Source organism: Euprymna scolopes, chromosome 34 (assembly GCF_053919585.1).
Source record: "Euprymna scolopes isolate OS-2025 chromosome 34, ASM5391958v1, whole genome shotgun sequence".
In the NCBI taxonomy this organism is placed as follows: Eukaryota; Metazoa; Mollusca; class Cephalopoda; order Sepiida; family Sepiolidae; genus Euprymna; species Euprymna scolopes.
Window position 1 is genome coordinate 4,108,071 of NC_136515.1, and position 27,995 is coordinate 4,136,065.

Consider the following 27,995-nt stretch of genomic DNA (forward strand, 5'->3'; position numbering starts at 1 on the left):
TAAATTATCGGTTTCAAAAGATTTCGTCAATATTTCCGCTTCAGGCCAGATAAAAATCCAACATGGCTGCAGACGTTTTTGTGATCTTCATGTTAAAAGCCGAGGAATCAAAAATAAGATATAATGTTGACCATTACCTTTTTCACCAAGCACGTGAAAATTTAAACATTTAATTATCTATTGATCTGTATGCTTTTAATTTTCTAAAATTTTAAAACTCATTTTTGTTTCAATATGTTTCAGTATTTTCAAACTTTTGCTTTTAGTGTGAGAGTAAGCAAAGCAAACAAAAACAAAAAAACAATTCTTGGGGTGGAAAAAAAACTTTTAGCACATGAAAAATATATCGGTTAGTAGATAATTACATTCTACTGCCTTTGGTATAAGTTATGTTTTTTAATTTTTTGTTTTTTTTCTACTGTTAACTGTATTGCAAGATTATCATTTAAAAAGAAATATTTTTTTTTTACACAATTCAGCTTGAATGGAATTCACTTTTTGCAAAATTCTTTGATGCTAGGTTAGAAAACCAAAAACCAAAATCTTCACACCCTCCATTCATATCTCCTATTTTTGTCTCTGCATTGCCTTCCAATGTTCCTTCTCTGATGTGTGTTGTCCAACAAGTGTTTATTTCTCTTGGAGGTCACGAACGTTTGACTTCACAACCATTCAGAAAAATTTAACTAAAAAAAAAAAAAATTTCTTTTTTTTTTATACACTTTCATCGAAAACTAATAAAAAAAAAATTTGGAAGAATTTGTTTGGTTCTGTTTTCTATTTTTCTCCGTTTCTTTATTTAATAGCAGTTTTTGTGAATAAAATAGTTTGAGGGGGGGGGGGCTTAAAAGGCAACAACTTATCTGTAGTATATCAATTTTGTTATTGTTCATGTGCTTGTTATATCTCTCATTCTAGCCGAAGTAGCTGTTGACGTTGGGTTTCTCGAACCTTTCTGTATAGAATAGCTACCCATCTGAAACTCTTTTGAAATCAATTCAATTGGTTGATTAATCCAAATAACACAAAAGTTTTCATCCATTTTTTTTTGTTTTTTATATATATATATATGATGCTTGCAACGTCTTGTCAGACGCGTGCCACTCCCTCAGACACTTAAAGTCCATGAGCCCAAAAATGACTTTTTTTCATCCTACCGGTGAATTCACACGCTCAAGCAGGCATGACACTGAAGACGGTCGTTGAGATCAATTATTACATGCTTCCAGCATTTCAAGCCTCCACACATCACAACTTTTCCATTGCCACCAGGGCCATATTTATAGACAAATGCCTGAGGAAGTATCTATACATAGATGATGTTACAGTCTTAGCTTTGTGTGACAACTAAGTCTCTCTCTCTCTCTCTCTCTCTCTGTTCAAAATGTTGAGATCCAGCAACGAGCAAGATAGCCAGCAACAAGTTAAACTGCAGACCAGCTTAATGCGGGTACTGGTCTTCTGCTTTATGGTTTTTTTAAATCAGATTTGCTTCTCGTAGAAAGGTTGCCTTCACGGGAGCCCTCTCCACCTCAACATACACACAAACACATACTAGCATGGGTGCCCGGCGTTACCCGGGTGTTTGGCGGTGTATGTTAAGCAAAAAAAAGAAAGTAAATTTTTTTTAACTTTGACCCCTATTATGACCCCTTAACATTTACTGTTTTGGGCTCAAATCAAGTTAAGTTAGATCGATGTCCAAGGAACCTATATCTAAAATTTCAAGTGTTTATATCCAAAATTGTAGGAGGAGTTTGGTAGAGTTCTCAAAGGTCAAATCGTTGAACTTTGACCCCTTAACAGCCAAATATCTGGCCGAAAATCGATCACAAAGATTTTCCCAAATCTCAGTACTCTTTATATCAAATTTCGAGTCTGTAGACCAAAAATTGACATTTATTGCGTAGCGAAATGTACACACACAGACGCGTTCAGTTTTATTTATATATATATATATATATATATATATATTAAAAACATTCAGGTTTATGACTTTTTTTAATCATTGCTTTTTCACCCCAAACAAGGCGCATTGCCACTTTGATGTAGGGGGCTACTATCGGGGGCATAATTGCAGGGACAATATGTAGGGAGTTTAGCAGCAAGATGACTGTTTACATTACATTTGAACTTCTACATGTCAGTACAATCGGAAACAGGAACCCAGAAGGGAATTCCAAAGTCTAGCAGTTATGGAGGAAGAAACTACTAGCATAGAAAGCATTCTGGCATCTGGGGATTTCTAATGTATGGGCTTTTGCTGCTCGTAAGGGGTGTTTACATTAAGGGGGACAAGGGCTAGGAGTTTGTCAGAGCATCTACCATTAAAATGTAAAACAGGCAGAGAGGTGCAACATTTGGTCGATGGGACAGTGGCTGAGGCTTAGCTGACAGTTCGGGACCAATTAGGTTGGCGACTCTCGTTTGAACCTTGTCTAGAAGCGAGAGACTATTAGCAGATGCACCAGCCCAAATGTGACAACAATACTCCATACATGAACGAATAGTGGCCTTGTAGAGGTACTGGATACTTTCAGGAGTAACTTTCTAGTGCGGTAGAGAGATCCTCCCTTCCTCACAGCAGCGTCAAAGGTGTTGATTCCAAATGCATAGATCAACCAATTGTGATACCATGACATATAAAAACAATTTGATATATATATTATATACATACAGGGTGGTCGCTAGAAAAGTGGGAAATTTGTCAAACAACGATTTATTTTTACAAGGTTTTTCAAAGATAAATGTTAAATTATCCTCATAGATACTCAAAATGTCGTCCGTGCACTTCACTGCAGCGTCTTAACCAAGAAAACCAACAAAAAAAAAAAAAAAACAATAAAAAATAGCAATCACACATTTTATGCATGATCTAAGCTGACTTTCAAATTTCCCGCTGTTCCAAAGTTTTTTTAAACTACTTGTTCTTATTATAAGCTCTATCTCCTATTTAGTTTTATCAAGCTTTTACATCTGGTTGAGGTTACTTAATTCTTTAATATTTGTAATTTACTTTAGTTTTGCCATCTTGGATCATTTTGGTAAACTTAACTGTAATTCTTATCTTTTCTATATATATATATATATATATATATGGTATTATAGTGATTCAAAGATGTATGTGGTAGTATGGTGATTAATTATATATATATATATATATATATATATTATTTCCACATGCAGGCATGCTACGTGTTTGTCACTAGTTTGATTACCGACTTGACGTGTGCAGAGTCACACGCGGCGCTCATATTGAACATTTGTAAAAATTATGAAATTGCTCATAGAATCTACAAATCTTTGGGTTTTTTTGTTTTTTTTTTAAATGTTAAATAAAACTTATAATGTTCAACATAAAGTTTGTGCAGTTTCATTAAGGTACAATGAATAGTTTTCGAGATATTGGCATTTAAAATGACGTCAAATTTTTGGGACACCCTGTATGTTTGTTTTTTGTTTTTTTTTACAGGGATGAAATGCAGAAATTTCTCTGCAGCTTAATTGCCATATATTTTCATAAGTCTACTCCTGTATGGAACACTATTAAAGTATACTCAAAATTGACATGTAAGACATATATCTCCTTATGAGATTTTATGTGGAAATATATATATATATATATTAGTGGCCTGGCAAGGCCACAGGGGAGACAACCAAGCAACAAAACTGGAACTGGCCTGCCGGACACCATATATACAAATGTAGACAAATTTGGACATGTTTTATTAGTTTGAAAATATAGGTTCTTTTTTACCAATTGTCATATTTTTAACCCTAGATTGGTATTATAAACTTCAAAAAGTTTGCACATTTTTGTGTAGTTTCGTCCCATAGAACCAAAGATAGAAGCATTTCAATATTCAATTTGGTTATCAGTATATATTCGCGCGCGCACACACACACACACACACACACACACACACACACACACACACACATATATATACCACCTTTTTTGGCAATTTTATAAGTTCCAAATCTCAGCGACTATTGATCAGAATTTAACAAAGGAAGGCTTGTTGGAAAGGTAATGACCTGACTTGTGTAGTGGGCTGTGACATGAAGGGGATCAGCCATCATTCAGAACCTATTTTTTGGTATTGCTTTACACGTAAAAAATGTTTCATAGTCATTTGTTTTCCTGGTTTTGAATATGAATTACAAAATATCTGATACTTCCCCAAAAGCTCTGGCCTTTGTGAAAAGGAGACAAAAACTTGCTGCTATGGTTTCAAATGATTTGAAATCACAGTAAGGGGAGACTTGATTCCAAATATTTCTCATATGTTATATCTCCCCATCTTTGGTTTTCATACATAAAGTAAATCTCACAGTGTACGAGGATTATTCTTAAGTGTAGGTACCCTATTTCCAAAAGAGGGGAGATATAATGTATGAGAAATATTTTGAATCACGTCTGTGATACTATAAAGAGGCCCTGGGGTGGATTTGAGCCACTAAGTGCTTAGAGGGGGCGGGGGGGGGGAATAGACACCAATTGATAAAACAGGGAAGGGCAGCTTCCGGTAACCAGGGTGGGGTGGGCGACCAGTGATACCAACGTAGAGAAGACAGACAGTTGACAGTTAGATGCCCGTCGCAGTGGATGGAAATTGGACAGTAACAGTTGAGATCTAGATTCGCTAGACAGCGGTTGGAAGTTGGACAATGATAGTTGAACAGTTATAGAGTTGACTGTGAACTAGAGACATGGACAATTTTAGAGTTGATTGTGAAACAGAGATAGACAAATGTAACACCGATAGAACAGGGGAAGACACACACACACACAACTCACAAGTCCAACAGTCAATTTATATGTGAACATTGGCGTTTGTGTTTTACCTTTGTTTGTTCATATTTCTATTTTGTGAACCAAGTGTGTTCTCATCGACAGTCGCCAACGGGAAAAGGACGATCCGGCCATAAGAAGAACAGTCGAACGAAAAATCCACAGTACACGATGTTGGGGATCAGCGTTTTGTCGAAGGAGCCACACACACGTCAGGTTACAGTCTCCCCTTGCTATTATTTTTGTTATATGGTTGTGGAACATGAGAAATTATCTGTTATTTATGGTTGTCAATCTATCTGGTGAGCTAAACAAGAGATGAGAGGGGAAGCTATGTTTTGATAAAAAGTTGTCAAAACATTATCTATATATATAAAAGCGATAATGTATGTATGTATGTACGCTTTTCCTCGATGTCCACAAAAGGCTTCTTTCAGAGAAGCGCTCGCTCGGTTCACAACTTCTTAAAACTTTTTATATGATCTATAAATTGTAATATCTCGCAGTTAACCACGGAGCTCACCTGTCTATTTAATTTTATTGACTTTCAAACGTTAATTATTCCACATTTCCTGCATCGGCACGCGTTAATTCGGTTTTCGGTATAAACAAAAAGTGAAACTCGACTCTAATCACAGGCCCAGAGCCAGTGGTCTCTAGAGAGCTAAGTAATGTTTGGTCAATGTCGACTTCGTCATATGAGACGGTAGCTTTCATTTCAAGACGAGGGAGCGGGTTTTTAAAAACAAACAAACCTATTTATTGACCTCATTAAAAACTGTCCCGCACAAAATGCTAACTGCTGAATAACTATCGCCGTCACATCAATCAAAAACGCGCACCTGTTGCGTCGTCAAGGCTTTTTTTTTTTCATGGGCACCTGTTTTTTTTCACACACACCTACAAACACCTGAGCAACGCCGGGTACCCCTCGCTAGTGAAGATATAAAATGGACAAGTTGCACCGGAAGTTCTAAAAACAGCTGACCGGAAGGAAGTGGTTGTTGTCACGTGATCAAGTTGGCTGGACATGGAGTCGAGTTGGAATTTGGACGTTGAGAAGAGGGGAGGGATTAACGGTTGCGCCCCTCCCCTCACCGGAGAGGGAGCTGATGCGTCCCAAAATGGAGACTAGAATTAACCACCCAAGCAAAGATAATCACTTCCCATTCTTCTGCGATCAACACTTGGAAAGCGAATAAAAACTATAAAACCAACCATCGTCTTGGAGTTGAAACGCATTCGTCCAACAGTTGGCAGCTTCCCTCCAAGAACAGATGAAAATTGTCGAAATACATGTATGTGTTCATGTTATGTCCGACACACGAAACACATTTAGACGATCACGGAACGTAAATAGACTGCAAGACGATAACATAGGGTTCATATAGTGAAGAAGCCCACTATATATTATACTTATCCTTGAGTGGCCTCTTGGCCTTGATAATGTGTTGATACCTATGAAAAAAAAAAAAAAAAAAAAAAAGAAGAAAAAGTCCAATGTGAACAAGTTCTAATTGAATCGTCTCCCTAAGTAATCCAAGTTACAAAATTCCCACTGTTTACTATGCTAAAATCACAATGACTAATGTATACCTATTAACCCTTATCCTCGAGTGGCCTCTGGGCCTTGATAAGTGGTGACACCCATGTAAAAAAAAAAAAAAAAAAAAAAAAAAAAATATATATATATATATATATAGACATTTTGTAACCCGACGCACAATTACACAAATATGACATATACAACATAACTCATTTTGGTAGCGAGTCCCTTTTCAAGAGGTACAAATATATAAAAAAAAAATGGATGTTAATAATATATATAGGTAGATTTAATAAGATTATAAAATCTATTCTCTGATAGGTTAATTAGCATATGAATCTTATGAGAATAAAAATACAGAAAAGCTTAAGTACCTTTGTTTTATATATTACAGAAGATCAGAACAACATTAGTACTGTCGGTTTCAAACCTAATCAAAGAGGACCTATTGTTGGTCTCCTATGCCAGGCTTACTTCAGTCTCTGTCTTCTCGGAAGTTATCATTTTTATTTATTTATTTTTATATATATATACATATAAGTAGAAAAGAGGCTTGCCTTTTTCTGTTGTTCATGGCCTTCGGGCCGGGATCAAAGTGTAGTGTCTGTTCTGCAGATGCTGCACTTAAGATAATTTGTACCAGTCAATGGAGGGGAAACCCTCTATACTGGGACAATTATTATTTTTGGTAACCAGAGTGCCCCCTTTTTGCCTACTTTTAGGGGAGCTGGTTTTTACGGCCTTGTGCCTAATTTGCTTTGGTGGGGAAGCAAATAAATACAATATATATATATATATATATGTACTTTTTAAAAATATATATGCCACTCCCCATGTGGGGGTACCAAATTGGTTAAAGGGAAAATTATTCCCAATTCGCATTTAGGTAAAAATGCACTTTCGTAAATAATATATATATATATATATATATATATATATACACTGAGGAAGATCGAAGGATCGGTCGAAAATTATGTGCTTTTGAAGGAAACATTCTTGTTTTTTTTTCAAAAGACTTTTTGTATTCCTACACGTCAACACACAGGAAATAAATACAGAAAAGATATAAACATTTCTATATTTTTTGATTTTTTATTCATACGTATTTAAATATATATATATATATATATATATATATATATATACATATACAGTAATGGGCGATTCCAATATTTTCCCCTGATTCCGTACTAAATTCTCGATTACGATTCTTTAAAAATCTTTAAATATTTTAACTATAAAGTTGCTATATTTTCTCGATTTCTGAAAAAAACCCGCATCAATGTGAGATATTTTCTCAAATGTAAAAACGTGTGGAGGTGATCTATCGATTTTAGTTTTACTGGTCGATTAAAATCAATAAATATTTGTTATTTCATTATTATTACTGTTAGTGGAAGACTTTGTTTTAAAAAAAATCAATTAAAAATGTAAATTAAAAGAATCGTTTTTGGCATCGGAAAATAGGCACCAAATTTTCCAATACCGATACGACCAAAAGTCCCAATTTTCCGATTCTGATTAACCGCCGCAACACTAATAAATATATGTTCATCTCAGATTAGTATGATGATGGACTTTGGTGTAGTCGAACTTTATTTTCAGACAAATTGTTGATGAATTTGCATCGAGTTTCATGCATCAATTGCATGCAATAAAATTATACAATTTCATTTCGTCACAGAAATTAGTTCCGTATTTTTTTAAAAAGTTTGTTACGATATCCAAGCATCTGTTCGATGGAACGTGTCGCTAAAATCGTCTGCATCGATACGACTGAATCTACGCGACCAAAGTCGAACTCCTTTTGTTCTTTGATAGCCGTAATCAGATTCAAAGTCCGATCAAAAGATTCGGACATCGAATTTGCCACCGGAAAAATTTGAGCGTTCCATAAGCTGAAGGTTTCCGAACCAACGGCAGAGAAAAATTTCGAAATGGAAACACTGAGTAAATCCGAAATTTCTTTGAGATTTTTCTGAAAAAATAAAAGCTTTCCCAATTCTTCGAGACGGACATTTTTCTTAACGTCATCTTTCCTATGGAAAGCGATCGTCACATATTTTTCTTTATCGTCGAGGACTACAGGAATGGTGTGCAGAAATGTGTCTTCCGGTATTTTTATAACGCTGTTATCCATGGACGACGTGAGAAATTCACAGTTACTCAGGAACGAATTTGCCGAGACATGCAACGGTTGATTAAAGTGACAGAATTCTAGCACGGACATCTTCGAAATGTAGCTTTCGCTAGGAAGAACGGAATGCATCACACAACCAAAACTTGTGTCGCGTTTCAATCGTTTTGATGGTTCCGAATCAGGAATTTCATTCGACCAGAAGTTAAATGAGTCTTTTCCGAGAGAAAGGCTTCTCTTAAAAAAACTGTGACTGCAAAAATGATACAAAAGTTCGCTTATAGAACCAATGTGGATAAATTGAGATGAACGCAGAACGATGATTGAAAGGGAGGTACCTTTAAGAAAATCGGAAATTTTTCGTCGGGTTGCAACGAGATCTGATGAGATCGTGGTTATGTTAGAGAGGTTTTGAACATAGTCGGAGTTTGGTTGTGAGCCAAGCGCCTGCATAAAGTCACCGTATGCATCAATTTCACACGGGAATGGGCCATGTTGCTCGTAAAATTCTAAAAGCCTTTTTGAAATCTCGCTTGTGAAGAGAAACGCACTGTCTGTGAAGACGGTGCCGCCTTTATCGAAATTCACAACTGCATTACACTGACGCATCCGCTCGACTGACGGTTTCTGTAGAACAGTCTGACATTTACACAGCTGAACGTCGTCACCATCATCTAAAGAATCCTTATCGTTCAGCACAAAGACGCCGTGTTGCTGACCGACTTCAAGAGACGAAGGATGCGCCAAAGCTGTGAAACCATCTCCTTCGATCGACCAATCAGATTCCTTTCCTAAATTATAAATGATGATGTCATCGGCACAAGTTAAAAATATCCCGGGCTTCATTTTAGGCACGAAAGGCCAGTATAAGGCAAGTTTGATGTCCAGCATCTGATAACACGGAGATCCGAACGGAAGGATTGAGAAGATTTTGCCAAGTACGCTGGCACTCGGCAGACGTTTGCTCAGTCCGCCTGCGTTAATTAGGAGGGTCTTCAGCTCAAACATTTTTTCTCCGAACGTTTTCTTCAAGAACGACAGTGCCAAAAACGTGGATCCACCATTTCCTAAAATGAAAAACAAATTTATTTAAATTAAATTGGAAATCAAAGACTTACATATGGACATGCAGATCATCACAGATTTATCATCAACATCAACATCCTCATCATCATCATCAACATCATTATCGTCATCAACATCATTATCATCATCAACATCATTATCGTCATCAACATCATTATCATCATCAACATCATTATCGTCATTGTCATTAACAACACGAATGTTCCAAATTCAGTTTGTTCCACAGAAACACATTCATGCTGGCAACCTTCATCAACCTTTTTTAAGCACCTGACGTCATTCTAGAAATAATTCTAATTCATTTGAATTAAACTGGAAATCAAATACTTACAAATGGACACAGTGATGTAGCAAGGGACGGAAGGGGTGGTCTGCCTTGGGCAGCACATGCCATTGGGTGGCATTTTGAGAATAGAAAATAGAAAAACTTAAAATAATTAAAAAAAGATATATATGTATATATATATGTATAATAGAGTCGCCAATCTGATAGGCCCTGAACTGGCATCTGAGCTTCAGCCTCTGTCCCATCGACGAAACGTTACATCCCTCTGCTTGTTCTACAAGTATTTTAATGGTGAGTGCTCTGACGAACTGCAGACACTTGTGCCCCCACGACGCAGACACCCTCAACAAACCCGACAGGCAGCTAAATCCCACCCCCACACAGTAGAGATCCCTAGATGTAAAAGATCCTTCTACTCCAGTAGTTTCTTCCCCAGAACCGCTAGACTCTGGAATTCCATTCCAGGATCATGCTTCCCTAACTGTACTGACATGCAGAAGTTCAAGTGCAACGTGAACCGACATCTTGCTGCCCAAATCCCTACATAGTGCCCCCGTAGTTGCTGACCCTGATAGTAGCCCCCTACACCTGAGTGGCAATGTGCCTTGTTTGGGGTGAAAATGTAATAAAAAAAAATAAATAAAATAAAAATAATAAAATAAAAATAAAATATAAAATAATTTTTAAAAAAATTAATAAAAGATCTGAAATTTTATGCTGAAATGAGTTTTTAAGGTTACAATATGTTTTTTCTGTGTTTTATGCGTAATACTGTCGTTCAAAAACGTTTCTGCAAACGGACATCTTTTTTTTTATTGATTTTTTTTTTCATCTGCAGTGTTTGTCTTTTTTGTATAGATAAAGTGAAACTAATCAAACAAAAACGCAACTGCCTGGCCTTCCAACCAGGTGTAGTATCTGTTCTGTAATTGGTCCTTGGTCAATGTACGGGAAACCCTTCATACTGAGACAATTACTATTCATTTGGATACTGCAAGAGTGCTCCCTTTTTTGGCCTAGCTGCCCCCCCCTTAAAAACAATCTTTTTTTTTTTTTTTTTTTTACATAGGCATCACCACATTATCAAGGCCCAGAGGCCACTCAAGGATAAGGGTTAAAGAGTGTACAGTAGAAATTGGACAATATAGTAATCATTAGTAATGAAAATTTGGTAAATTTGATAACTTATATGGAACGGCTCAGCAAGAACTTGTTTACGTTAGACTTGAAGACAACCATATTGTAGTCAGCCGGAAAGCAGGAAAACGGAAGACAATTCCACAGGCGTGCAGTTCTAAGAAAGAAGCTTTGTTCATGGAATCCACGGTTAGGTTTAGGCACAGATAAAGAGTGGGGGGAATTATTGATAGTGTTTACAGCTAGACAAGTGTTTCTTGTGAAAGTTTGGCGAGGGGGGACCATAGATTGAAGCTCAGTCGAACACTTTCCATGAAAATAACGATACATCAGAGACAAACTCGCAACATCTCTTCTGTGAGATAGAGGTTGCAGCGAAGAGAAAAGGACATCTCCTACGAGGCTTTGTGGGAGGTTTAAAAACAACGCCATTTCTGCAAGTCATCTTTTTGATTGACTACATTAATTTTAACGTTTTACACTTCTGGTCGTGTCATGGAGTAGCGGTAAGATGTCAGGTTTTCTTTCATATTCTTTTCTGCCTTCGTGTCACGGGTTCGAGCCTGTCTGTTTACTACCACTTTTTTTGTTGTTTTTTTTTTACACTTCCAAACACCCGGGCAACGCCAGGCATCCAGGCTAGTTAATTATAAACAATAGATAATAATATACAAGTAATAAGTAAAAATATTAATATATATATGTATATATTTTTAAATGTATATATTTAAAAATCACCTTCTGCATTAAGCGTATCATTCTCATATCATTTCTCTCTTCATGCAACGCATATCCTCAATCCTCACCGCTTAAGTTCCGGCGCCACACATCATCACACTGCGTACACATGCTGTTACATGGAAAAGGGCTGTCCCCTTCCCATGTAAATAAGAAGAATACTAGATAAGTGAAAATGAGATTAGGATAAGCCGAGAATCGAACCCTGTAGGCAAAGTTAAGAAATGGAATATTAGAAATCAAGTCTATTGTTAATTCTTTAAGAAATCTGAATATTAAATATGTCAGTAAAAAATGAACAATGCAAATTAAATTATATTGTTTAAAAATAGGTTGGATTAGAATTGAGGATTCTTTTGTTTGTCAAGAGTGTGTTGGACAAACATATGTAAAGCCACGTGAAATTAGTCACGTTTGAAAAACACACTTCTGACCTCATAGAGAAAGGACATTTCTCCATATTATGGGTTCGAATTTTAGTCAGTCAATCAGAGAGAGTTGAGAGTCAGTCAGTTGAGCAGTTGACCCTTTGGAAGCGAAAGGGTAGAAGATTAACCATGTAGATACAAGTGAATTCCTGAGGTTCATCGACCGGCCGATCAGATGAATAAAGCAATCATCATTATGTTTTGTAAGTGTTGTCTTGTGTCATCATTTAGTTACAACGAAAAAGTTAATGTGTTAATCATTTGTAATGAACTCTTGTGTAACCCCTTCCAAGTTATTTGTCCCATCTCCTCTATCACAAGAAATGTCTCCTCTTCTCCAAGATGTGTTATAAAAACTGATTAAAAATGTCAGCTAAAAGAATGAACAGTGAAAATTAAAATTATATTGTTAAAAAATAGGTTAGAGTATAATTGAGGATTCTTTTGTTTGCCATAGGTCTGTTTTGGACAAACATATGCATAGCCACGTGAAAAGTAGTCATGTTTGAAAACACACTTCTGACCTCATAGACAAAGGGATATTTCTCAATATAGGATCTAAGAGTTAGTTAGGAGAGAGTTGAGGGTCAGAGAGTTGGGCAGTTGAGGCGAAGGGTAGAAGATTAACCATGTAGATCCAAATTTGAATTCCTGGCGTCATCGACCGGTCGATCAGATGAATAAAGAAGTCATCATTATGTTGTAACTGTTGTCTTGTGTCACATCCTTCATCACGAACGAAAGGTAATTGTGTTTATCATCTTATAATGAACATTTGTGATTTGTGTGATTTGTGTGATGTCTTTCGGCGGTCATAGCCCTCAAGGTCACTGCGGCAAGCGGCCTCCAGTTGGGACGGTATAGGCGGTGTCGAATCAATAGACCGTTGCACCGTTTCGCTGTCCCTCTTTACACAGACAATCATGTGGCGTAAGCTATTGGATTCACTGCGTCTCATAGCGGTATAACCGGGGATCTGAGGTTCGTCTGGTACAGACTTCAGCCAGGTATCCAGCGCCGACTTGAACGATTCTGTTTTGCAGTTTGTGATCTCTCTGATGTTACGTGGTAGGCAATTGAAGAGCGTAGGACCCCGGGAATTTAAACTCGATTCCCTGAGCCGTCGGATCCAGTTGTCCCTGGCACTGGTTAGGGGTGGTACCACACACCTACCACGTTTTGAGATATGGTGCTGTATACCAGCATTGGGCACCTGGTTCTCCATCATACGCCAGGTATAGATGATTGAACATCTTTCTTGCCTGCGTTGAATCGATTTGATATTCAACGTATCCAGCAGTTGCCAATAATTCAATTGACTATAACCAGTTATCTTTCTTAGAAACGACTTCTGGATGGTCTCTAATGCTTGAATATGACCTTTTCTGTCCGGAGTCCACAGCTGACAACAGTAATCAATGTGTGTAAACCTTCGAAGATTATGTATCTCCCCTCCTCTGTGTTAAGAACTGTGCTTCATATATCACCCAGTTCGCATTAATATGAACTCCAAGAATGGTCACAGTCATCGTCATGATGCAATACATACAAATGTCATTATCATTCCATCTGTGTTAAGACTTGATATATATACCTCCAGTCAGTATATATATCAAGTCCCAAGAATCCCAGAACTGTATGTCTTTCATCAGAATTGTCATCACCATCATTAACCCCGTTATATATGTCCCCGTCAGCTCTTAATATGTACCCCTATGCAATAATGCCTGATGAACTCTTCCATTTAAGAAAAAACTGAGAGAAAACATATTTACCAATTTTCGGACCAGGAGGATCCGAGATGACGAAAATGCGGAGATTTAGTGGCAATTCCTGATTTTGCTTCTTTGCATTGATCTGTGATTCGTAGCATTTTCGTTGGATGTCGTCGGCAGTCGTGATCACAACTGCATCCCAGAATGGCCAGCATCCACTGGATTTATCATGTCCTACGGGATGAGAAAACAAAACATTTTCGACAAACGTGTAGTTTAGCGGCATGAATTATTTGACAGACAAAAAAATTATAAAAACTATTTTTATATAAAACATTATTAGACCCTAAGGCTTAAATAAAACCAGAAAAAATTTCATTTTTATTATTTTATATTATACTAAATGTACGATATTCGAAGTCATCATATCGCTTTTAAAATTTGGCCTTTCTAAGATTTGACAGATTGGCCTTTTTAAGGCCAAATTTGGCAGTTTTTACACACTTTAATAGAACCGTGTTTTGGCTGCCATATTTTCTTTTTAATGAAAGAACGTAAAAAAGGTTAAATTTGGCTTTAAAAAGGCCAATCTGTCAAAACTTAGAAAGGCCAAATTTTAAAAGAATTCTTCATAAGTTTTGGCTTCAGTTTCGATTCAAGCTGATGCACCCAAGTAATATGGATATATTTTTTGTATTTTTGAATTCCTAACTTTATCTATCTATATATCTATAAAAGTGAAGGTGTCTGTGTACATTTTCCTTCGCAATAACTCTGTTAATTTTCAGTCTACAGACTCGAAATTTGATATACAGGGTACTGAGATTTGGGAAAATCTATGTGATTGGTTTTCGGCCTGAAATTTGGCTGTTAAGGGGGTCAAAGTTCAACGATTTGACTTTTGAGAACTCTACCAAACTCCTCCGACAATTGTGAGTCTAAATACTTGAAATTTTAGATATAGGTTCCTTGGACATGGATTTAACTTAATAACTTAATTTGAGCCCAAAACAATAACTTTTCAGGGGTCATAATAAGGGTCAAAGTTTAAAAAAATTACCATTGTTTTTTTTTTTGCTCAGCATACACCTCAGATGACAAATCCGAAAAATTGGCTAAAAACATTAATTCCTTCACCCTCAACTGGGCATTTTCTACAAGGAGAGATCGCTTTTTTCACCGATATTTTTGAAAGTCATCCCCTCTTTTCAAGTGTCTAGCGTTAATTTCAACCTACGTCAGTTCCGGTTTAGGGGTGGTTGTAACAGCAAAGACGTCAGATTTTTTCCTGTTCTTTTCCTCTTTTGCGGTACAGGTTCAAGTCTGCCTTCCTATAACAGCTTTTTTTTTTTTTTGCTCAACACACACCTTCAACCACCCAGGCAATGCCAGGTACCCATGCTAGTATATATGTTTACATGTGTGTGTGTGTGTGTATATATATATATATATATATATATATAAATATATATATATATATGTTTACATGTATATATATATATATATATAAATATATATATATGTTTACAAGTGTATATATATATATATATATATATATATATATAAAATATATATATGTTTACATGTGTATATATATATATATATAATATATATATGTTTAGATGTGTATATATATAATATATATATGTTTACATGTGTATATATATATAATATATGTTTAGATGTGTATATATATATAATATATGGTTACATTTGTATATATATATATATGTTTACATGTGTATATATATATAATATATATATATATATTTACATGTGTATATATATATGTGTGTTTACATGTGTATATATATATAATATATATGTTTACATGTGTATGTATATATATAATATATATTTGCATGTGTATATATATATATATATATAATATATATTTGCATGTGTATATATATATATAATAAATATTTGCATGTGTGTGTATATATATATATATGTGTGTTTACATGTGTTATATATAATATATATATATGTTTACATGTGTATATATATAATATATATATGTTTACATGTGTATATATATAATATATATATATGTTTACATGTGTATATATATAATATATATATGTTTACATTTGTATATATATAATATATATATGTTTACATGTGTATATATATATATATAATATATATATGTTTACATGTGTATATATAATATACATATATGTTTACATGTGTGTATATATAATATATATATATGTTTACATGTGTATATATATATAATTCATATATGTTTACATGTGTATATATATATATATAATATATATATATATATGTTTACATGTGTATATATATAATATATATATGTGTTTACATGTGTATATATATATATATATAATATATATATGTTTACATGTGTATATATAATATATATAAGTTTACATGTGTATATATAATATATATATATGTTTACATGTGTATATATATAATATATATATACGTTTACATGTGTATATATATAATATATATATTTACATATGTATATATATATAATATATATATGTTTACATGTGTATATATATAATATATGTTTACATGTGTATATATATAATATATGTTTACATGTGTATATATATAATATATGTTTACATGTCTATATATATAATATATATATATGTTTACATGTGTATATATAATATATATATATATGTTTACATGTGTATATATATATAATTCATATATGTTTACATGTGTGTATATATATATATATATAATATATATGTGTTTACATGTGTGTGTATATATATATATATATAAATATATAATATATATGTTTACATGTGTATATATATATATATATATGTTTACATGTGTGTATATATATATATATACAATGTTAACGTGTGTATATATATATATATATATGTTTACATGTGTGTGTATATATATATATATATATGTTTACATGTGTGTATATATATATATGTTTACATGTGTGTGTATATATATATATATGTTTACATGTGTGTATATATATATATATATGTTTACATGTGTGTATATATATATACATATGTTTACATGTGTGTATATATATATACATATGTTTACATGTATATATATATATATATATATGTTTACATGTGTGTATATATATATGTTTGCATGTGTATATATATATATGTGTGTTTACATGTGTATATATATATATGTGTGTTTACATGTGTATATATATATATGTGTGTTTACATGTGTATATATATATATATATATATATATATATATATATATACTAGCAAAAGTATCCGTTGTTGACTGCATTCAAAAACAGCCTACAGAAAATGTACTCTGATTTATTAAAGTATGATAGGTTATTAAAAGGAAGGGTTGTAAAGAGATAGCTTTGAATTTGGGGGTATCAAAACCAAAGCCAAAAAAAATGAAAGTAAAAATAAATAGATAAACCCCATCATTTATTATAACATACCTGTTCACACTGAAACACTTATCACAATATTCTGTGGATCTATATTAAAAAACATTGTTAAACTTTGTGACATATTTTCATTCTATGGAGGTCAGACACGAACGAATACCCAATAATCTTATACCATATTTCTTCAAACTGAAACATGATTATCAAAGTATACTTAAGCAGATAGATATGAAAAGTCTCTATTAAAGTTTGTGCCTGTTTCCATTCTATGTAGGCCAGGCGCGAATGCAGACCCCACAATTTTATTATACCATCCCTATTTAAGTTAAAACTTACTTATCAAAGTATGCTTATATACATCTATATCAAAAACACTTGTGAACGTGTTTTTTTAATTTTTAAATTTTTTATTTCCATACTTTGTGGACTAGATATAGATCCACAGAATATTGTGATAATGTTTCAATGTGAACAGGTATGGTATAATAAATTATGGGGTTTATTTATTTTATTTTACTTTCGTTTTGATACCCCCAAATTCGAAGCTATCTCTTTACAACCCTTCCTTTTCATAACCTATCATACTTTCATAAATCAGAGTCCATTTTCTGTAGGCTGTTTTTGAACCCAGTGAACGATGGGTACTTTTGCTAGTATATATATATACTAGCGAGGGTACTCGGCGTTGCCCGAGTGTTTGTTTCCGGGACGGGGGGGGGGGAGTTTTAAAAAATGTTATGGATGGTAAGTAGGAAGGATCAAACCCGGTGTCATGAGTAAAAGTAGGAAAATAAAGTGTGAAAAAAAAAAAAAAAAAAAAAACATCTGCAACGTTAACAGTTCGGCCACCAAGAAAAGTCCATTCCAGTTGTTTAGGAAAAAAAAAAAAAAAACGACTACGGTAGGTCGGCGCGAACGTGAAAATATAATGTGAATTGTCCAGTACGCTAACCACTACGCCACAGAGCACTGCAGCTTAGTGTAGTGATTTTAAATAACTTCACATGAAAGAACTACGAAGCCAAACCGGTGTTCGCTTCTCAACTGTTCCTTGTGAACGATCCCCAAATGGTGTTAAGTGGTGGCAGGGGGAGGAGGAATTTATTAGAGAGAAAATATTTTACCACTTCCATTGATCTTAACCGATTTTGGCCGTGACTTCTCAGCAGAAAAAGTATAGAAATCTAAGATTATCGAGGAATTTGAGAAATAATAAGCCTATAACACACCTCATATATTGTTCTGCCGTTTGTGCATATTATATTTGCATGAAATATCTTGATTTTTAATCCTATCAAGGTCAAAATCCGACGGGGAAAAATGAGTTCATTTTATTTATATAGAGATGTTCTGCCGTTTGTGCATATTATATTTGCATGAAATATCTTGATTTTTAATCCTATTAAGGTCAAAATCCGACGAGAAAAAATGAGTTCATTTTATTTATATAGAGATGTTCTGCCGTTTGTGCATATTATATTTGCATGAAATATCTTGATTTTTAATCCTATTAAGGTCAAAATCCGATGGGAAAAAATGAGTTCATTTTATTTATATAGAGATGTTCTGCCGTTTGTGCATATTATATTTGCATGAAATATCTTGATTTTTAATCCTATTAAGGTCAAAATCCGACGGGGAAAAAATGAGTTCATTTTATTTATATAGAGATGTTCTGCCGTTTGTGCATATTATATTTGCATGAAATGTCTTGATTTTTAATCCTATTAAGGTCAAAATCCGATGGGAAAAAATGAGTTCATTTTATTTATATAGAAGATATATATAAAATGTTGAAATATGTATATAAATATATAATTTTATTCAATTCAGGTAAACAACTGGAAACCATCTTGTCGTGTTGTACTTGGTAAGTGGATGGGTTTACGTTTGTTTACAAAGTTAGCAACCTGTGACCTGTGTTGATAACTCTTCTGACGTGTCCATATTTTTAACTTGTTTTGTGTTCGCCGACTATCTTTTGGTGATAGATAGCAAAGTTTACCTTGAACTCATTTCAGTTAAGCATCTCAGGTCAAGCCTCGTGGATCTTCCAAATCTCTCTACAAACAAAATGAAGAACTTATGCTACACAGAAAATGTGAACAGTGTATCGTTTGCATGAAATAGTGTGCGTTACAAAGACTAAGTGCTCTTTTGATTCTTCATCTGAAGTGTTGAGGCTTTTGCAAGGACCCATGACACAGAGAATGAGGTGTTTGGTAAAATTCAGTTAGTACGTTAGCCAACTATAATTAGAAAAGACCAAAAAACTTTTCAATAATTATTAAAAAAAAAAAAATAATAATTTTAATAATTCTTAAAAATAATACCAAAAAACTTTTCAATAATTATTAAAAAGAAAAAAAAAAAAATTTTTAATAATTCTTAAAAATAATACCAAAAAATTTTTCAATAATTCTTAAAAAAAAAAAAAAATAATTTTAATAATTCTTAAAAATAATACCAAAAAATTTTCAATAATTCTTAAAAAAAAAAAAAATTATTTTAAGAATTCTTAAAAATAATACCAAAAAACTTTTCAATAATTATTAAATAAAAAAATAAAAATAATTTTAATAATTCTTAAAAAAAGACCAAAAAACTTTTCAATAATTATTAAAAAAAATAAAAAATAAAAATAAATTTAATTCTTAAAAAAAAAGACCAAAAAACTTTTCAATAATTATTAAAAAAAAAATAAAAATAATTTTAATAATTCTTAAAAAAAGACCAAAAAACTTTTCAATAATTTAAAAAAAAACAAATAAATAAAAATAATTTTAATAATTCTTAAAAAAAAGACCAAAAAACTTTTCAATAATTATTAAAAAAAAATAAAAATAATTTTAATAATTCTTAAAAAAAGACCAAAGAACTTTTCAATAATTATTAAAAAATAAATAAAAATAATTTTAATAATTCTTAAAAAAAGACCAAAAAACTTTTCAATAATTATTAAAAAAGAAATAAAAATAATTTTAATAATTCTTAAAAAAAGACCAAAGAACTTTTCAATAATTATTAAAAAAGAAATAAAAATAATTTTAATAATTCTTAAAAAAAGACCAAAGAACTTTTCAATAATTATTAAAAAAGAAATAAAAATAATTTTAATAATTCTTAAAAAAAGACCAAAAAACTTTTCAATAATTATTAAAAAAGAAATAAAAATAATTTTAATAATTCTTAAAAAAAGACCAAAGAACTTTTCAATAATTATTAAAAAAGAAATAAAAATAATTTTAATAATTCTTAAAAAAAGACCAAAAAACTTTTCAATAATTATTAAAAAAGAAATAAAAATAATTTTAATAATTCTTAAAAAAAGACCAAAGAACTTTTCAATAATTATTAAAAAAGAAATAAAAATAATTTTAATAATTCTTAAAAAAAGACCAAAGAACTTTTCAATAATTATTAAAAAAGAAATAAAAATAATTTTAATAATTCTTAAAAAAAGACCAAAAAACTTTTCAATAATTATTAAAAAAGAAATAAAAATAATTTTAATAATTCTTAAAAAAAGACCAAAGAACTTTTCAATAATTATTAAAAAAGAAATAAAAATAATTTTAATAATTCTTAAAAAAAGACCAAAGAACTTTTCAATAATTATTAAAAAAGAAATAAAAATAATTTTAATAATTCTTAAAAAAAAGACCAAAAAACTTTTCAATAATTATTAAAAAAAAAATAAAAATAATTTTAATAATTCTTAAAAAAAGACCAAAAAACTTTTCAATAATTTAAAAAAAAACAAATAAATAAAAATAATTTTAATAATTCTTAAAAAAAAGACCAAAAAACTTTTCAATAATTATTAAAAAAAAATAAAAATAATTTTAATAATTCTTAAAAAAAGACCAAAGAACTTTTCAATAATTATTAAAAAATAAATAAAAATAATTTTAATAATTCTTAAAAAAAGACCAAAAAACTTTTCAATAATTATTAAAAAAGAAATAAAAATAATTTTAATAATTCTTAAAAAAAGACCAAAGAACTTTTCAATAATTATTAAAAAAGAAATAAAAATAATTTTAATAATTCTTAAAAAAAGACCAAAGAACTTTTCAATAATTATTAAAAAAGAAATAAAAATAATTTTAATAATTCTTAAAAAAAGACCAAAAAACTTTTCAATAATTATTAAAAAAGAAATAAAAATAATTTTAATAATTCTTAAAAAAAGACCAAAGAACTTTTCAATAATTATTAAAAAAGAAATAAAAATAATTTTAATAATTCTTAAAAAAAGACCAAAAAACTTTTCAATAATTATTAAAAAAGAAATAAAAATAATTTTAATAATTCTTAAAAAAAGACCAAAGAACTTTTCAATAATTATTAAAAAAGAAATAAAAATAATTTTAATAATTCTTAAAAAAAGACCAAAGAACTTTTCAATAATTATTAAAAAAGAAATAAAAATAATTTTAATAATTCTTAAAAAAAGACCAAAAAACTTTTCAATAATTATTAAAAAAGAAATAAAAATAATTTTAATAATTCTTAAAAAAAGACCAAAGAACTTTTCAATAATTATTAAAAAAGAAATAAAAATAATTTTAATAATTCTTAAAAAAAGACCAAAGAACTTTTCAATAATTATTAAAAAAGAAATAAAAATAATTTTAATAATTCTTAAAAAAAAGACCAAAAAACTTTTCAATAATTATTAAAAAAGAAATAAAAATAATTTTAATAATTCTTAAAAAAAAGACCAAAAAACTTTTCAATAATTATTAAAAAAGAAATAAAAATAATTTTAATAATTCTTAAAAAAAAGACCAAAAAACTTTTCAATAATTATTAAATAAAAAAACAAATACTGGAAAAACATAAAAAAAAAAAAGGGTGCATAGGGTAGATAAAGGCATGAGAGAAAAAAACCCTGAAGGAACTGATTTGCCTTGTCATTGCTTCTGATAGCGCTACGCCGGAAGTTAGGAAGTACGTTAGCTGACTATAACCAAAACTGTTGCATTTGAAAATGAAATAAATAAAAAGTCCAACTTTGCAGAAAAAAAAAACATTTATTTGTAAGCATAGAGCTGTAAATGCCAACCATCCAAGAGATTAACATGGACACATGTATTGCCTGTTGAAAAGGAAATAACATCTTTATCCATCTGTCTGCTCGACACATGGGTCGTTAACGAAGAGAGGCCCAAACGATACCATTCGGACCATTCTTAATACAAGCCAAATATCAGAGGCAATCAGTTTCACATAAATCACAAGTTTCTTTTTTTTTTTTTTTTTTTTTAAATCCAGAAAAGTTTTGTTTTTTTTAAAGTTCCTTTTTTGTTAACGACCTTTTTTTCACATTGTACATTTCTAGAGACAAAAAAAACCTTGCACTCCAAGGTGGTGCCTCGAATGAATATTTTTGGATATAAATGTTTGAGAAATTCAACTCGTAATATTTAATCAATATTTTGTTGTTGTGTAAGTACGTTTCTTCATGACATGTACAATAAATTATTTTTTGAAAGTTTTTCAAAAGGAAACAGTTGCTACACTTGATATTCAGAACAAAGTCAGGTTATGCGTATTATTTTGATTCTTCTGACGACCGTTATGGTCTTAAGCGTCATCTTCACGTTTCAGTCAATGTAACCTCTGACCTTATTCAGATGTATCTTGTCAAACTAGGGAATTGCAAACCCATGGCCCAGTGGATAGAGTACTTAGTAAAATTCAGTTGTAAAAGTTTTGGAGATCGAAGGTTCAATCCTCAGTGCGGGCGACACCCAAGATACAATTGCGAATTACTTAGGATTTCTACCCAGTCATGGCTGATGGAACAAGAGCATGCTACCTCCATGAATTAAATAAAGGGTTCTTTTCAAAATTCCATACAGATTTCCAAGATCGACAGGATGTACCTGAAGAAGGTCAAAGATCATATCGACCGAAACAGTGTGCAGATAAAACTCAAGATGAGAACAGTAGTCCAAAGAAATCCAAATGATACAAAAAAATAAATCCTCATCTCCAAAATTCACAAACTGTAAATTCAGGTTAGTTCATATCTAAATGACAGCATTCTTGTTCGTGATAAAAAAAAAAAAAAAGCGGGGGGGGGGGGGGGGTTTATTGATATTCAGAACAAAGTCAGGTTATTCATATTATTTTTATTCTTCCGACGACCATTATGATCTTAAGCGTCATTTTCACATTTTTTTAATATACAAAGGAGTCACCACTTATCAAGGCCCGGAGGCCACTCAAGGATAAGGGTTTATAAGTGTACAGTGGTCAATGGGACAATGTCGTAATAATTGTTAGTAGTGGAAATTTGGTAAATTGGATTACTTAAGGGGAACGGCACATCAAGAACTTGTTTACATTGGACTTGAAGACAACCATATGATAGTCAGCTGGGAAACAGGCAAAAGGAAGAGAGTTTCACAGGCGTGCAGTACTAAGAAAGAAACTTTGTTCATGGAATCTACGATTAGGTTTAGACACAGATAAAGAGTGGGGGAAATTATTGATAGTGTTTTCAGTTAGACGAGTCTTCTTGTGAAAGCTTGGTGAGGAGAGACCATAGATTGGAGCTCAGTCGAGCACTTGCCATGAAAATAACGATAAAACAGAGACAGACTCGCAACGTCTCTTCTGTGAGAAAGAGGTTGCAGGGAAGAGAAAAGGGATTCCCCCACTAAGCTATGTAACCTTTGACCTTCTACAGGTATATCTTGTCAAACTAAGGAATTGCAAACCCATGCCCAGTGGATAGAGTACTTGGTAAAATTCAGTTGTAAAAGTTACACGTTTCTGGAGGTTGAAGGTTCAATTCTCTGTGTAGGTGACACTCAAAGATACAATCACAAATTACTTAGGACTTCCACCCAGTAAGGGAACGAGAGCATGTTACCCCATGGATTAAATAAAAGCTTCCATTTGAAATTCTGTGCAGATTCACGAGTTTAAAAGAAAGATTCCCGAGTTCGACAAGATACACTTGAACAAGGTCAGAGGTTACATCGATCGAAACGAAATGCTCTGAAGAGAAGAACATAACGCACAGACATTCTCCAATCTATAGTCCCCCTTGTCCTGATTTCACGACAATCACTTGTCTAGCTGAAACCACTATCAATAATTTCCCCCACTCTTTATCTGTGCCTAAACCTAAATGTAGATTCCATGAACAAAGCTTCTTTCTTAGAACTGCACAACCGTGGAATTCTCTTCCATTTTCTATCTTTCCAGTTGACTAGAATATGGTTGTCTTCAAGTCCAATGTAAACAAGTTCTTCATGTGCCGTTCCCCTTAAGTAATCCAATTTACCAAATTTCCACTACTAACAATTATTACGACATTGTCCCATTGACTTCTGTACTCATTAAACCTTATCCTCGAGTAGCCTCTGGCCTTGATAAGTTGTGACTCCTTTGTAAAAAAAAAAAAAAATGTCCTTGTTTGATTCTGTCGATCAGCTCCATGATTATTGGTAGCGTTTTTTCCTCCTTTGTCAGAAACATCACCTGTGGTACATAAGAACTGAGGGACAAAAAAAAAAAAAGGGGGGGAAGCGAGAGTTACAAGTTTGCTGCAAATGCAGCCACAATGCACTTTCTACTCACTCTCTCTCTCTCTATATATATATATAATAGCATGGTGACCCAACGTTGCCCGGGATTAAATGATGATAAACGAATGTTTCACACTTCCATATTGTTATTGTCATCGAAATCGGTGAAATTGCCAATTTTTTAATCAAATCGATTGATTGCCTGCTCTAGTTGGGGACCAATAATGGTGCACAGGGAAGAAGGTTCACATGCCTTTCTGCAGAAACCCGTGTCGGATATTTTGCAGTACAGACAACAAAACGAACAAGCGGACAAAAAAATACACACCAAATAAATGTTACCAAAGGCAAGATAAATCATTATTCTTCTACCTGGATAAGTGTTTTGTTTTTGTTGTTTTAACTTATTTTAAAACGTTTATTTACTTTGAAACACAATGTCGAGTCTTTACAACACAAACAAGAAAAAATTGCCAACATTAGATGGTCATTGATAACCGCTTAAAAATCGAAAATGAAACAACATACTGAATAAAAACCCACCCAATAAGTGTCACCAATGGTGTGAAAATGTAATGTTTTACCAGTATTTTGTTTAATTTTAGAGTTTTAAGCGGTTATCGAGACTCTCCATATGACTGTCTAATGTCAGCCATTTCTTTCTTGTTCTAACTTAAAACTCGACACAACTTTTGTTTCAAAGTAAATAAACGCTTTAAAGTAAGTTAAGAAATAATTAAAAAAACAAAAAAAAAAAGGTAAATTTCTACCTGTTTTTCACCTTAACATTTTCTTTTAAAATGTCGACTTCAAAGAGGTTTTCGGGTGTGCTGAAAACGAATATCGCATATAAATTTTCCGCAAATAAGTAGTATTCCGGATATTAAGCAAATCCATTTATGTTATTGCTGGTGGCCATCTTGATGCGCGCTTGCGCATAGTTTCTCGGGGTTGCGCTTACACGCACGCACGAGCGCTTGCTCGTACCAAAATGGCCACCAACAATAACATAAGAAATGGCATTGTTTAATATCCAGAAAATTACTTATTTGCGGAAAATTTAAATGTGATATTCGTTTTCAGCATACGCGAAAACCTCTAAAAATCGTCATTTTAAAGGAAAATAATTAGATGGAAACCAAATAAAAATTAGTCGAGTTTTTGACCACGTTTCCGTTTTTTTTTATGTTTTTTTTTTTCTATACTGAAAAATGTCCAAACAATTTATGTCAATAGCAGTGATTACCGCGTTATTATTTTGAAATCCATTTTAAAATGGGGAGAGGGTCTTTGTTAACTATTCTGTACTTTCATCTCGTGTTTACGCTAAACGGGGTTACAAAAATAAACTTTTAAATCTGCCAATGTGCTTGATTTCAAATAGTTTTGTTTTTGTTTACAAAAGCATGAAAATATAAGCAAAAAGGTAAATAAATAAATAAATAAATCTTCTGAAATTCTCGCAAACGTTAAATACGTGAAAATAAATGATCGAAAACAAATTTTACCTCGTAGTTTATCGTATTTGAGAAATAAATCTCGCATGAATTCTACGATTTTGTCTTCGTTCATTTTGGCCAGCTTTGTAGACATTTTGAGGCGAACTGAGTTATCTCCCCCTTTTTTGTAAGAGGACGAATTTTAAAAAATCAACAAGTGAAAGCGAAGCGTGCATGGTGCCCTGTGAATGCACAGTGAACGAGGCATAAAACAAATGACTAAGTTCAACATTTGACCCCCCCATTTAACCCCAAAAGTTCCCAGGGACGTCAATCCTAGTGAAAATAAATAAACGGTGCAGTTTTAGGCCTTAACATAGGAACATTATAGTGCAGTAGTACTCCACCATGCAAAAAAAAAAAAAAAAAAAAAGAGGCAGATTTGTCGTTTAGTTGTACAAATATCCTCGAACCAGGTAATCCACTAAAAGGGACTCTTAAAGGTCGACACCGGTATCGAGCAGACATGTTTTACAAACTTTAAATTTATAATCACATAATTATTGAAAATGTGATCATGTGATTAAAATTTAATTTAAATTAACCATGTTGTTTAACAAATTAAAAATATATAATGCTAGATGAAGTTTTAAAATGATTAAATATGTTTTATTCTATAATTTAACATTAAAAGCATTGAACAATAAAAAATAAAATTTTTGGTACTTATGTGTTTTTGGTATTATGTTGAAATAATAATGTTATTATTATTTTGAAAGCCATTCTTAACACGAGGAGAGGGTGTTTTGTTATTATTCTGTGCTTCCACTTTACAAGTAAAAAAAAAGAAAAAAAAAGAAGATATTGTGAAACTTTAATTTAATCTGAAAAAAAAACTATTTAAAAATAGCGTGGTATCAAAAATACTTAAGCAGTTAAGCAAAGCACCACATTTTTGGTTTAATTTTACAGTAGATATTGTTCTCGGATGCATACGCTGGCAGATGGTACCGTGTTATTTTTATAAAGTTTTTTTTTTTTTTTTTTTTTACAGTTTGAATTCAAGTTTCACGATATTTTATTTTATTTTTAATTAAATTGTAAGGTGGAAGCACAGAATAGTTACAAAACATCCTCACCTCCTCATCATTAAGAATGGTTTTCAAAATAATAACGTTACAACGAAGCACAGCACCAAAAAATCATAAGTACCCAAAATTTAATTTTTATTAGTAAATGTTTCTAATTTTAAATTATAAAATAAAACATTTAATCATTTTAAAACTTTGAAACATTTGCGCCTTCCCCCATTTAGCCCCCAAAGTCCCCCAAGGCCTTAACATATTTAAATTTGAGTTCAGCACCATGCAAAACTGCTAAATAGACATACACAGAAAATTTTGGACAGATATGGTAAAATAGTCCCCAAAATGAAGTGTTTTTATTAGCCCTAAAAGAGCCTCTGGGGCACACCCAAGAGTTATCGTGAAGTATAGACAAATAAAATTATATAGAAATCAGTTATTTACAACTTTTCAGAAAGTTTTATAAAAATCTAAGACATCAATTTTTTTTAATAAGCACAAAAGTGTTTATTTTAGCCATTTTAACCCGAAAGGCACCCTTAAGGGGGGCAACCGAAGTTTTCCCGGAAAATCCATTCTGTTACTTTTTTTTACTCATATCATGTTTAATGTTTGTGCAAAATTTAAAAAAATCCCAAGGCATAGTTATTGTGAAAAAT

The 27,995-nt window shown here is 32.0% G+C and overlaps 1 protein-coding gene across 3 annotated transcripts in view; it reads right to left on the bottom strand.

The window, feature by feature from the left end:
* Positions 1-7,902: 7,902 nt before the first annotated feature.
* Positions 7,903-27,995, bottom strand: part of LOC145259093 (fucose-1-phosphate guanylyltransferase-like) — a 31,401-nt gene continuing 11,308 nt past the window's right edge. The window contains exons 1-3 of one of the 3 annotated variants that reach the window (XM_080116740.1): positions 26,321-26,643; positions 13,929-14,102; positions 7,903-9,545 (exon numbers count right to left, since the gene is read on the bottom strand). In XM_080116740.1, coding sequence (XP_079972866.1) covers positions 8,029-9,545; positions 13,929-14,102; positions 26,321-26,405 — 1,776 coding nt within the window. In that variant the 5' untranslated portion in view covers positions 26,406-26,643 and the 3' untranslated portion in view covers positions 7,903-8,028. Of the gene's footprint in view, positions 9,546-13,928; positions 14,103-25,582; positions 25,742-26,320; positions 26,644-27,995 lie in introns of those variants that run through there. The other 2 variants (XM_080116742.1, XM_080116741.1) reach the window with 2 other exon arrangements.